The sequence below is a fragment of the Buteo buteo genome, chromosome Z, assembly GCF_964188355.1.
Source record: "Buteo buteo chromosome Z, bButBut1.hap1.1, whole genome shotgun sequence".
In the NCBI taxonomy this organism is placed as follows: Eukaryota; Metazoa; Chordata; class Aves; order Accipitriformes; family Accipitridae; genus Buteo; species Buteo buteo.
Genome location: NC_134204.1, coordinates 24,702,620 through 24,717,166, shown reverse-complemented (window position 1 = coordinate 24,717,166; position 14,547 = coordinate 24,702,620). Strand labels below are relative to the sequence as shown.

The 14,547-nt window shown below is 39.8% G+C and overlaps 1 protein-coding gene across 3 annotated transcripts in view; it reads right to left on the bottom strand.

Moving 5' to 3' along the window:
* MAST4 (microtubule associated serine/threonine kinase family member 4) overlaps nucleotides 1-14,547 on the bottom strand; it is a 310,167-nt gene that overhangs the window by 61,164 nt on the left and 234,456 nt on the right. For all 3 annotated transcript variants that reach the window (XM_075021547.1, XM_075021549.1, XM_075021548.1), the window contains 2 exons: nucleotides 6,846-6,915; nucleotides 2,898-2,976 (listed from right to left, as the gene is read on the bottom strand). In XM_075021547.1, the coding sequence (XP_074877648.1) occupies nucleotides 2,898-2,976; nucleotides 6,846-6,915 (149 nt within the window). The remainder of the gene's footprint in view (nucleotides 1-2,897; nucleotides 2,977-6,845; nucleotides 6,916-14,547) is intronic.

Below are 14,547 nucleotides of genomic sequence, written 5' to 3'. Positions count from 1 at the left end.
TTTCCACAAGTCAGAAATTGTTTGTTCAATGCTAGGGAAGACATCTATTTTAATATTTATATGATGTGATCTAGTCAGGAAATATTAATGGAGAATTCAACAACAGGCTATTACAGAAGTTAAGATACCCAAATCCATAAGTGACAGCGCTATATTTTTTTCATAAAAAATGTAAAAATTATGTAAAACTGCTCCACATTCCAGGATGCATGCAGTAGTTAGTAAACTTAAGTGGGAAAGAAGTATATTACTAGAATTACCGTTTTAAAATTGAAGATATCAAAGAAAAAGCCTATGAGTACGGACTGAAAATTAAAACTGTGTTTTGATATGTTTCTGACACAGCTTTTCATTTCCTTTCTAGCAGAAGCCTGTTTCTTATAACCATGGTGGGGCTGCTATCGCAATTACTTATTATCTGACATAACCTCCTTTATGTCAATATATTTTAAGTGAAGAGTACAGTGTATCTGATCTAGTTCCAATGAAAGGCATACAAACATGCACTATGAAAAGTGGTTAGGGAATTAACATGAAACCAAGCAATTTGCTTGGCAAAAGTAAGATCTACACAGAAAGGAAAGCAGAGGTGAAAAATCAGTGCTGCTGAGGAACAGTTCTTAAGATACATGAAATCCCTCAACCTGGTTTGAAGTCAGCAAGTATGTATCTGACTTTCCAGAAGCCTTTGTGGACGAAAATAAGAGTTGATCATAACATAAAATGATGATGTTTCATCAGTGTATAGGCTGCAGAACTCAAATATTTCACACTCAGGGGAAGAGAAATCTTACTTAAATTGGAAAAGAAACTTTTTTAAAAAAAAAATCAGATATCAGGTGACCAATAATATGTATCATTCATAAAACAGTACATTTGTTAATGATACAACCCTAAAGGTAAAAAACAAGGCTAAAGATACAAAACCATTTTTGAAAACTCATAGCTGGATCTACAAGGACCAAGCCCTTTACTGCAGAAGATGTAATGTAACTTTCAAAATGCCAACTATTTGCTATTTCCAAAGCAGGCTTCCTCCACAGCTCTGTCTTGCCAGTCTCTCAGGTGTGACTATCACAACATACAGCTTAGTTCCAGATTGTAACATGATGCAGTACTTCCTCTCCAGTGTAGAGGTGTGCAAGATGTGCAAAAGTACGGATTCATACTTCTCCCACTGCCTAGCTGTATTGGCTTTGTGTGGCAAGGTTTTGGTAGCAGGGTGGGGAGGGCTACAGGGGTGGCTTCTGTGAGAAGCTGCTGGAAGCTTCCCCTGTGTCTGACAGAACCAATACCAGCCGGCTCGAAGACGGACCCACTGCTGGCCAAGGCTGAGCCCATCAGCGATAGTGGTAACGCCTCTGTGATAACGATTTAAGAAGGAAAAAAAGGTTGCTGGGACAGACAGAAACAGCAGCTGGAGAGAGGCGTGAGAACACACAAGAGAAACAACCCTATGGACACCCAGGTCAGTGAAGAAGGAGGGGGAGAAGATGCTCCAGGCGCCGGAGCAGAGATTCCCCTGCAGTTCATAGGGAAGACCATGGCGGTCCACGGTGGAGCAGATCTCCACCTGCAGCCTGTGGAGGACCCCATGCTGGAGCAGGTAGGCTTCCAAAGGAGGCTGTGACCCCATGGGAACCCTGCGCTGGAGCAGGCTCCTGGCAGGACCTGTGGATCTGTGGAGAGAGGAGCCCACAGAGCAGGTTTTCTGGAAGGAATGTGACCCCACGGGGGATCCACGCTGGAGCAGTGTGCTCCTGAAGGACTGCACACCGTGGAAGGGACCCATCCTGGAGCAGTTCGTGAAGAACTGCAGCCTGTGGGAAGGACCCACGTTGGAGAAGTTCGTGGAAGACTGTCTCCTGTGGGAGGGACCCCATGCTGGAGCAGGGGAAGAGTGTGATGAGTCCTGCCCCTGAGGAAGATGAAGCAGCCGAAGACCATAAACCCCATTCCCTGTCCCCCTGTGCCGCTGGGGGGTGTTGGTAGAGAATCCAGGAGTGAAGTTGTGCCCGGGAAGAAGGCAGGGGTGAAGGTAAGGTGTTTTGAGATTTGGTTGTATTTCTCATTACCCTACTCTGGTTGACAGTTAATAAACTGAGTTAATTTTCCCCAAGTTGAGTCTGTTTTGCCCGTGACGGTAGTTGGTGAGTGATCTCTCCTGTCCTTATCTCAACCCATGAGCCCTTTGTTATATTTTCTCTGCCCTGTCCAGCTGAGGAGGGGGGAGTGATAGAGCAGCTTTGGTGGGCAGGATCTCATGCACTGCCATGGTACACACCACAAGTCAGGTGGTACATGCATGGCAGGGGGCTGACACAAGATCACATCAAAAGGATTGCTCTAACAGGCAAAAATTAACAAATTAGACTTATATTTATCCTATTATGTATTCCAAATAATTCTTCTATTCTAATTATAGCCATCTAAAATGCTAAATATCTAATGTATTACCATGCACTAACATCTCACTATTATCAAGGAAAAAAAAGACAGGCAAATGCATGATTCATCCCATCTTAAGATAGCAGTCTAACCTAGGATGGATGAATCATGTCAGACTGGTTTCTCTTTCTTTTCATTATCAAGGCAGCCTCACTTAAGACTTGATACCTAACTACCATAGTTAAAATAAGGCAGTATGTCTCCCCTCCTACTGCCCCCACAGATCAAAAGGGCACAGTTAAACACTATGCACTGCCAGAAAATATCTCTAAGCAAAGCCTAAAGTTTTCTTCTATTTCAGTGAAGTAAAGCAGTTTCATAACACATGTTAATTCAAAGTCTATCAACAGTAACAAAACCTACATTGCCTTCTCCTAAGAGAAGCAAGCTACAGTGAGAGGATATGGCATGTAATAGAAATCTATCAGCACAGCAAAGCGGATACTTACAGAAACAGTTGAGCTGGGTGTATTTGTACCATAGCCAGAGGAAGGGAGAGAAGCCAAAGACCAGCGGCGACCATCAGTCCTGTTGTGAAACCAAGGTTAGTCAAATGAACATCGCAGTATCCCAATACAGAAACATCTGTGAAAGTATGACTGTGTAAAACTGCATTCCAAAACCATAATACAAACAGGGGTTTTAATAAAGAGTCAACTTTCACAGGGGACCACAATAAATAAGCATTCAGCAAGGATGACTTAGGCTTACAGGTTTATTTTTAAGTGTTTTTTCTAGTTAAAAATCTGTGAGATGAAACAACCAGGAAGTGAATGAACAGTCCACAGAACTGGTGTCTCACTAACAGACGTAGAAATGGACCAGTTAGTCTTCACAACTTTCAGGTCCATTGGATGAAAATTAATGAGAAGCAAATTAAAAACTTGTGAACAAATGCAAACCACAATGCTCTGAACCACAGAACAACCACCACAGTCTGCTTGAAATACAAGGGTAGTACTTTTCTAAATGACTTCAGTACAGGATACCAGCAAACTAGCAGGCTAATGTCAAATAACTGCAAAGAATGATTAGGAAAAACAAACCTCTTAAATGTTAGATATGTAAATCAGGAAAAACAATTTTGCAACAAAAATCATGCTCATTCAGAATAATAATAATTAAAAAAAACCACAAAACCATAACCAAACTAATTTCTGTTCTTTACCACTTGAGATGAGCTACACACACACACACACACACACCATGGAACTTGAACATTCCAAGTGACAAATCAAAAAACAACAATGGGAGCAGCGTTTGGATTTTTGAGGAGGTAACATTTACCTGTCATTTCGGTGCCCATGACTGGAGTACAATTGTATCAAATATGTTAAAAAAAGCAAAACAATACATAAATAACAAAACAGGACAAGTTTTTATTAATAAACAGTATGATAGTGGGGGAAAGGAGAAAGGAGAATTGAAGCTCTGTTTTACAGCCAGTACAAAGATCTTCTCTGAAGTCTTTTTTACACAAAAAGTGTAATTCCACAGAAGAGAACTGAAGTCACAGCAAATCAGGAACCTTAAACCTCTTGATGCGGCTTCCCCACCCTTCGAGCTAACTGTCTAAAACAACCTTTGCTTCTCTCCATTCTAATGCTTTATTTCCTACTCTTATTTACCCATCCATGAGCTACAACCCAAGTCTCTGGGACTTTGAATACAAATAGTGTGGGAAAAGAAACTACAGTACATAACTAGTGTTAATACATTAAGAGAACATGTGCTAGAGGGACTGCTGACTGTATCAAAGACTGAACTCTGGAAAAAACTTCCTCCTCCTCCTCCATAATTTTGTTTTTAATTCATTAATTTTCCTTCCTTCTCCTGTTCCCCCAGGTATGCATGAGCTACCTCCAGATGAATGAACAATTCCTAAAGGAGATTACTCTTCATTTTGACTCAGATGAGCAAGCTAAATATGTTCACAGTTGAAAGAACAAGAACTTGGGAGGTATTTAAACATGGGTAAGACCCATATATTCTGCAGCGGTGAGACAGAAAGTGCTTCCTTACTGAGTAACTCATATTGAACAGGGTTCCTGCATCATGCAGCAATTCTCATACAGATAGGCCGTCAAGGGTGGGGATGGGCTATCACAGACAGTTACCTGGGAAGCAAAGGTGGGAGAATAGGAGGCATCCATACGGGAAGAAGGGGAAAAAGGGTACCAAGTCCCTACAGCATTCTCCTCTGGACTCTCATACACCGCTTGTCCCTGCCCTACAGCGTGGCTCTACCCACTTCCCAGCAGCAATGGAAAGCAGGATCTGTCACCTACCCGTGGGCTTGTAGATGCTGGATTTGCATCTCCCAGCAGAAGAGGCCTACCAGAGTGACTACCAAAGGCAAGTGTTATTCCCAGGCATTGACCACCCCACCAGATGTGGGCAGACGAAAGTGACCCTCCTGCTGGAGCTCCCTTTGCTGCACCACTGCATGGAGTAGCCAGCGACTGATGAGAAAATGCTACGCTGGGAAGCCCTCCTTCCCCACAAGAGGCTTCCAAACCATTTCCTTTGCCTTTCCCTTCCTTCCTCACGCTTCCCCAGCTTTTTAGTGTCATCACTGCCTGGGGAGCTGTGGATGAAAAAGGAATATCCGTACAACTATACCACCTCGCCTCTAGTCCTTCAACCTGCTCTGTCACACTAAGAAACACAAGCTGTCCTTCCCTTCCTCCGTGTCATCATTAAATTTACAAAACATAACAGAAGAGGCACAGTCCAAAGTCTGAGAACAACTCTCATTAACCACCGATCATTTTACATAGTAAATGCATTCTATCACATGTTATATGAAAACAACCACAACACACATACCAAAGTAATAAAAAAATTTTACATTAACGCTGGTTTAAGCTTAAGTATCATCAAACATTTTCACTATAAACATAGAACAAAATCAGTTTCCATAAAAATTGCTCTAAAGAAGTTTCTTGAATCCCACTGAAGTGGTGAAATATTCTGAAGTCACAGAAGCTTCTTGTGTTCCTTTAATGAAAAAATTTATTTGGAGCCCATTACAGGGCTCTAAAAATGGTCAAAATCCAAATGAAACTATTGGTAGACAAATTTACTTTTTTCCTCCTGAATTTAAGGTTTGCAGAACCATAACGATTTTAACTTTCTGTTGATTATGGGTGGGAAAGGAAAGGAAAACTACTTCCTGCCCTGTATTTCTAAGTAACACTCGGTCTTTCACATCTGCTTTTTCCATTATAAGATATTTCTGGATTTAATGAATCTTTCTAAAAATACGCTCACAAACAACTGTAATCCATGAAGAGATAGCTTTCCTTTTTTTAAAGATACTATCAAGGGGAAGTAGCTTCAAAAGAAATACTCAACTTTAAGGTGTTGATTGAAAAAGTGACATCGTATGCTATTAGAAAGATTGACAAGATCTGCTGTCACAGATTAATTAGATTCAGATAAAAGGAATACACAAGTAAAGTTTTCTCCCCTTCACAGCTTTTAAAAAGCATTAAGCCATTTCCTTGCACTTACTTTTGAGAGCTTGTGTGTGCTACTTTACTGAACTCCCAAAATAAAGGAAGTAAAACTATAGTGGCAAGTGCTGTCTCATCGCAAATGCAACAGTTGCATGCCTGGCACTACTTAATGGCAAAGCAAGCCACAGCATTTCAATTTCATTTTTTGTGTACATACTCTTGGGTCAACATATAAACACTGCCTACCCTCCCAGGCTCAGAGTTAATAAACATGTTATTTGAGGCAGGCTGACAAGGTGTTAACTGATAGGTAACCACACTGGCATGAACAGGCAGTCTCCCATGACATGCTATCAACTTTGGTTACGGTTCATTTAATAATAATTTACTTCATCGATCACTTCAAATTCACCTTAGATCTCAAAAGATTCTACTTGCATTAATTAATCCTCACAACACTCCTAGACAGAGCTGACTGTCTCAGTGGTACAGACAGTGAAACAGGTCAAGGTCAGGTATTAAAGGTATGGTGACTGTATTGCTGCTGCCAGTAAAATCAGGCCCTGAACTCAGAACCTCTATACTAGTGCTCTTATAAGCAATGCACTTCTTACATTGTTAAGAAAAAAAATAAGGAAAAACCTAGATGTAGCTTAAAATTTCCCCGTATCTCAATGGATGAGGAGACAGTGTCTGAATTGGATCCATTACAATTAAGTCTTTTTTTTTTTTAATTCAAAAAGGTATGATTGCATTTTATCAGTCATCCAGTAGAAATTCATTGCAACTGAGGTTTAGGAGAGATTACAGAATGACAAGTGTTATCTCACTTTTAAGTGATGGACTTCACAAATGTGTTTGCAATCACTTTTAATATGTGGGGCCAACATTTCCTCCCTGCAAAATGCATGCTACATACTACAAACTTCCTCTTACCTTCGTGCAAAAGAAAAGTGGGCTGAGGCACTGGGAGAGAAATTCCTAGGGCTATCTTGAGGACTGCTTCCTGTTGGGAGGGATACACAAAAAAAAAAAAATTATTAGGGGAACAGAAAAAAAAAGAACACACTGAAAAACATTCAGACATACTAATCCAAACATTTCCAGGCAGGTTAGAAACAAATTTCAGAACTTCTTCTCTCACAGGCTCTGAGAAAATAGGCTCTGAAATAGAATGTTATTTCAACTCATATATTTCATTTATATTTGATTTTTAGTTATTGGATTTTATAACTCATAGAAAATCCTCTATTTAGCCCTTTAATTTGAGAATTCTCAAATTAATTTGAGCATTGAAGTTTAAAAACCCCCAGCATATTAGCTTGAAAGAAACGTATTTTTAATGTCAGAAACAAGGTGGTTTTTTGAAGTCAAACAAAACATTTGAAAGATCATGATAGGCATGATTCAGCCCTTATACAAAGTCTCTACAGCATTTCCACAGGGGCTTTATTGTCATTTTTTCATTGTTCTGTTTTTTTCTAGCTCCAAAACGAACAAGAAGACAAGACACACTGAATGAAATGTTTTTTCGCTTAGTTCTGTTACACCAAGGCATGGAAAGGCGACCACCCTCTGTGATGAAAAGAAGCAACTGCACATTGTGAACAGGTTGCAACTTTAGGGTCTGTTACTTCTTCATATTAAAGCACCCAACCTCCTGCTGACCAGCATGAGTGCAGAAAGAAGGCAGCTTCTGAGAGCTGTTCTGTCACCTCTGCCCCTCAGCACCTACAACTAAAGGAGACACAGTATCTGAAGAAGAAATAAAGATGACCCCTGAAAAACAAAACAAAACAAAAAACACACCAAAAGCTAAAAGGATTTGATTTAAAGTAGCGCTGGCACATATCTAAAAGACAATCTTTCCTTAAATAGGGAACAGAGTACAACAACAATATGTTAAAGTAATGTATTCATTGTAGCATTTTATTTTTGGACATAAATGAGACCACAACATTAAGCAACAGATTAAAAAAAAGGTTCCTGTGGACACAGTTAGAATCAACATTTAATTTCTGAGGAGAAAATTACTACCTACATGTGAAAAGGCCAGTACAATAGATTAAGTCCTTAGAAGGACTTCAAGTGGCCTTGATTTCTACTTACATTTTTGAATTAACATTGCATTTATCATAGTGATGTGCTAACAGAACCCTTTTATACAAGAAAGCATAATCATGGTTCCATTAGGTAGCAAACAAATGCAAAGAACACCCAACCCCCTACCTTTTTTTGGCTAGAAGCTGATGCAAGATGCTTTTTGAGCTGTGTTTAAATCACATCTTCACAGCTGCTCTTCCCATGGCCCCAAGAGACAAGGATTCCACTCTCACTGGCCAATACCTCCAACTTTTTTTTTGCCCATTTATCTAGCACAGCTGAATTATGTTCTTCCAACATTCCCTCCTCCCCTTCAAGACCCCAGCTTCTTCATTACCCTTCAGACATTTCTGAGGGCCTTGATAATTTCAAGGTGGCAAGGATTTTCATTCCCTGAAGGTAGGGAGGGAAGCACAGGGAATCTGAAGCCACACATGTGGCACAGATTTCATTGTCCTGCATGAACTGCAAACACCAAATTACTGAGAGCAACAGTTCATTTAATTTAACAGCTAACTGGGTTTCTTTTGTTGCTACCAGAGCTTATTTAATAAAGATAAGCTTAAAAAAATGTTTTTTAAAAAAAATTGTAGCACTGTGCAGATAAAACATTGCCACAAACTTCAGCTACTGCACCAGAAAAAATTAGCAGTAATTTGGAGTGTGTCGTGGACTTAGGTAAGAGCAAATAATAATTTAAAAAAAAAAAAAGACAAAGAAGCTACCTTAAATTCTGGCAAAAAGAGCAGAGAATGAGGTGAGACATAAGCAGCTTTTGACAGGAAATAATTTGACAAACCAGCGTATAGGCATTTGTAAACTAATTCCTCTGATAGCTTTTTTAAAGTTATATATGGATATAGACACATATTTAACAGATATCAAGGACATGGCTAACCATCCACCAGTTGGTCAGAACATATTTGTAAACTTCACACAGAGGCAAAAAGCCTGGTGGAAGAATGCAGTAATTTTATAGCCATTACAATGGATTTGAGGAGACAATGCTGCAAACCACTTCGCTAGAATCAACACACATCACTTCCTCACAGACAAGACCTGAAGAAGTCAAAGTCTTACTCAGGAAGAGCATCAGATCCTGTTATTAGGAAAATCAATTTGCAAGCACTATTTCCAAGAGCAAATGAGCTTTTAGAATAACAAAACTGGTAAAGCTGTATACATAATACCTGGATACTAAATTCTGTGGGTTTATCTAGAAGTCTAAGAACTCAGACAAGCTTTGAAACAGAGAATGAAAATCCAAAACCCAAACAACTGGAGAAACAGCTAGTGCTATTGCGGGTTTAAGGTGTGGTGTTCCAGAAAAGCAAGACAGGTCAGAAGCAGAATCCTATACATGACCTTCATCCATCACAGCATTCATCCACCCATCTGCAAGTCAATACCTGGGAGACTTTCGAATAAAAACCAGTGCCAGTTAATTCTCTGTCCATATGTGCAGTGCTTGCTTATTAGTCAAATCCCACTGTTCTCTGGGATCTGCTGGCTGTTACATGTTTTAGTCCTAGGGTATCTCTATGCTGTTAAGATTACTGTTGATGTTTCTGACCTGGTAAAGTAAACCTGACTGGTGGTCACGCATTAGGTAAGTAATTAACTCCAGCACCCTCTGGGAGACACAATGAATAGGCAATCAACATACCAAAACAATACTCTGTCTCATGACAACACACAGGGTAGCTCATTTTGCAAGCAGCTATTGTTAAGAAAACTGTATTGAGACTAATTAAATTGTGATTGTTTTGTAACTAGCTTCAAGAAGTCCTGTGTCTTTGCCACAGAGGGAAGATGTTTTAAATCTTTTAAAAAGGCATTTGTTACAGTCACTGTATATTATTAATGTATTTTTAATAGCTGTCTACTTACAAAACAAAGTTTCAGATGCAATGACTTTGTTAGTACTGAGGGAATAACAGATTAATGATAATTGTTATCCCAAATTCCTAATGGGTCAAAGACAAATCCATCTTGAAGTCTTGATGTCATTATTTGATGGTCTTTTAAAATGAATCACAGTACATCAGCACCAGAGTAATACAATATAACAAGGGGTCATACGTTCCTCTGTGTCAGTTTACTTGGTGGTGAACCCACACTGTGAAGTGAAAAATATAAGAAATGATCCATCAACAGTTACAGGTCTGACTTTCATACCATAACAAACAGTGCCAGTCAGCAGGTGCTTTCCACTGAGATCCACTCACAGGTGAGGAGCTCAAGCTACTTCAAAACCTAGATTAATTATGCTTCACACCAGCAAACGACTTTCCCCAGTAACAGCAAGGAAGGTTTGAATAGCCCTTAAATCTGTTTGCCAGGATGCTTTGCATGTTCTGACCACTACTTAAAATACTGGCAGTGCTGTGTTTTAATGGGATTTAATTTAAAAGTCAGTTGTATCTGCATGTAACTTACCACTTACACTTTCCTCCCCTGTTCCTAAACTAGTAGATGATCTGAAGTTGCTATAACAGTTTTACTTTACCCAAAAGCAAGACTAAATAAAAAGTTTTATATTTCTATTATTCTACATGACAACAGTCAGAATTGGAATATTGTATTATTTTCCTCTCTGTAAGTATCAGTTTTCTGTCAAAAAATTATATTTAGAACCCCACTTTAATCTTTAGCTTTCAACATTCCCATACTTCACCATGAAAACACATTAAGCCTTCATTCATTTAGAAACCTTGTCCTCCTTTCCCCAAAATCCAGTCAATGCATACTATACATAGCCAAAGCAGAAGAGCACAGAAGCTGTGCATGAGAGAGATTCTTCTTTGCTTCAAATACACTGTAGGAAGCCAGTACTCATTATCAACTACATTGGACAAACCCCACAGGATTAAAGTTAAAAATCCAGGGAAACTAAATTTGATGCACACACACAAATGCCTCCAGTGTGATTCAAACCCTAACACAACTAAAATACCTGGTGCAAAAAGCTTTGCTCATTACTATACTTCAATGTAACTAGCTGAAGTACATCTAACGAACAAAATTATCTGATGCAAGCAGTAAGTCCTAATGTAGTGAAGCAGAATATTAGCAGTCAGCACTCTAACAGTGTCTGCCAAGAAAAGTCAAAAAAAACTAGAAAAAGGATTACAAGTGGAAGTAAGACCTCCTTGGCCTTAAAATTTTGCTTTAGGCACTTGCATCATGTAATCCCATTCATAAATTTATTGAATCCAACAGGAAAGGTCATGTTTGTCCCTGTCATACTTAGTGGATGATTCTTCAGGAACCCTCATGTTCTGGTATATATGGCCAGCATGTATTTCTCTTCCCATTCCATGAAGAAGACACCTCTGGACTGATTTAGATAACAATACAGGCTTTTCAGTCTTCCTGTTGCTAAAGCAAGCAAGTAATAGTCTTTCAGTCTTACACAAAAAGTTCTCACATTCTATCCTACCAGCCTTTCTCCCCACATGATCCCATGTGAACATGTATGACCATAAAAGCATGCAGTATTCCAGATGAAATCTAACCACTACATTGTACAGTGGCATGAAATCTTCCCAAATTCAATTAAAAATTACTTCCTTTACACATGTTCAGAGATTTGATTTTCAAAGCTATGCTAGACTGGTCCTTGCAAACATCATCTGATCTAGAAAATACAGTCAGGTCCTTCCCTAAATTCCTTACAATAGATAAGTCCACAGCTTACAGTAGACATTTCTGTTACTGGTCATCCAGCACAAAATGCTGCATGTTGCTATCTAATTTCATAGTTTTTTATTTCCAGTCCTTGAGATCATTCAGTCACTTCAACGTAGTTTCCCAATGCTGTTTCATACTGGATGTCTTCCAAATTTACATCAGCTACAGTAATTTTATGCCAATGTCACTTATGAGAAGAATAAAATGTTTTGCCCACAAACCCCAGACCTGTGGACTCTACTGATAACCTCTGCTCCCACTTTATAATATTCCTCATTTTAGCACAACCCCTATCTTCTCCCCTTTAAACAATTTCATACTTATCTTGCAATTCTTGTCCTAGTACTTGTCGTCTTAGTGGCATCACATGAAACTTTTATGAAAATACAGACAAGTAAGATTTACAGCATTGCTCCTAACAGCTAAATCTTGTTCCTACAGCAGGTACAATTAAACAGCACCACATGTGACTATTAATCTTTAGGGGTTAGTATCACCCACAGGAACAAGCTCCTGCGACTATTGAGATGAAGACACCTGAATGCCCTGACTTGCTGAGATTATAATCATTCACTTTGCAGGCTGGGTGGTGCAGATGACCTACCTACATGCAGCAGGCAGTCAGCTGGAAAAGCCCATTAATGACCAGGGCACCAGATGTTGTCCAAGCTGATGCTGCAACCCTTCGCTTCCCACAATTCTGAATGTACCCACAGTTCATGCAAAAATTAAAAGGATCTTTCAGCAGGTTTAACAGCTTCCAGCCCAGATACTAAAGGCAAAGGATGTCCAAACAACTACCCTAAGACAGTTGCTAATAATGATGAAGGTCTGAACCCAAAGAAGTGACCTGGCATAGATTTGTTTTCTATTTTCATAAGAAAGACTTGAAGTAGCAAAAGCTGAAACGCTTGGAATCTTTTATGATCTTTACACGTATGCATAAGGCGTAGTGGGAGACTTCAGCTGCAAACTAAAATCCAACTTTCCACCAACACAAATTATGTCTGCAGGTAGCTACAGGTCGCGCACAGAGGAAAAGGGTATTATATGTATTGTATTAGCAATTAATGTCTATAACAGAGGTATTATATATCTGCTGGATACATTGCCTTTTTCCTACCCTCTTTTTAACCCTCAGTCTCAGACCTTATACCTCTCTGTGTGCTCCCAAGCCTTGGATTACTTACTGCTGTAATAGCTCTTTACTATAGCCCACGAGCCCTCATGGTCACTGTTGCTTACAAATGAATCTGCCCCTTCTTTGACAGGTGCTACTTGTGCACTATTTGCACCCTGCACAATATACTTACTTCATCAGCGTGGTGCTGTCTCACTTGTCTCTCCCTCCCATTCTACCACAAGAATCTGAGAATGACTGAGACGGTAAGGCTACCAAAAAACTTTACACAAGTATTCAGTGTTTGTCCAATACAGCTTGCACCTGTAAAGATTAACAACAGACTCCTGTGTAGGAACAATCCTCTATTATCCCCAGAGCAAGCAATGAAAATTGGGGAGTGGGAGGAGAAATTTGCCTGAGACCTCTATATAACTTTCTCATATGGGGTAATTATCGTCATCCTAAACTTGGGCCACTGCTCCTACTCAAAGGATGTCTTTCTAAACTAGAGAACAGCTGGTGCCTTCAGTTCAGACTGCATCGGGGACCAAAACAGGATTACAAGGAAGAACACTGGTATAAAAATGCACCTCAAAGAATTATGATTATGTTCAAGAGGCTTTTCTAAAATAGAGCGATACTGCTTACATCCAGTCTGTTACGGCCAACTCCAATCCAGATTGTTACGATTACCCAGTAGCGATATAAGCTCTTGAGGAGGTCTGAAGTAATGGCACATTGTTTCCAAAGGTGCAGCCAGACCTCTAAATGATCACTCTACAGATATCAAAGATGAAAACATTCTTGAGCAAAGCCAGAGATATTGCCACGAGTGTTAATGCAGTGCACTCTGACCAAGAGAGCTCCACCTTGAGATTCATAACATGCCTTCACGCACCTTGCTTCAGTTGACACAGAGGATGCAGAGCATTTTTTTGCCCTCAGAGATGTGAGGTCGGGGGCGGGGGGGGGGGGGGGGGGGACGGGGACTGACAGGGGAGGTACGGGGATGACACAAACAGGTAGCTTAAACTAGCGGTACAAATAAAACTCATCTCAGGTATGAGATGCAAGCAAAGGTAATTAAGTATCTATATTGCCTCTTCTCCCAAGAAGCAATGAATTAACATAGAAAGGAACAGGTTGTTTGTAGATCCATGCAAGGGTTTTATCCAGAGTTCGGTGTCCTCACAAGGGATGAAAATACTGACTTCAGATACATCTGAGGCACTGAATTCCCAAGCAACACCAAGGATCTTATCAGGACTATACAAGAAAGGTCCAGGATAACACTGAAGATTATCAAGATGATAATTAATAGAAATTGATCCTGGGTGGATTTTGAAGAGTCTGACAATCTTGATTACCTTCAGCTTGAATAGCCTATAATAAAGGGGTAAGGACCTGCAATAACAACTAAGATGGTAGAAACATGAAGTCAAGAATCTAGTCCACTTCAATAATAGCATCTTTGGAATTATTTTCAGTAAGGGCAACTGCAGTCTCTCCACAGAGATGGCTGGAGTAACCTGACAGTAGGGAGTACAGTAGTGGGATACAGTACCCTAAAAGAAACAGATCTGACAGAAAAGCATTGCTAGTATGAAACCAGAAGCCAAAATGTTTTTTTGTTTTGTTTTGTTTTTTAAAAAAGGCATGAGCAGTCAGGGTCATGCGTAACCTACCTATCTTTCCATTTGAATTACTCAAACCACAGCA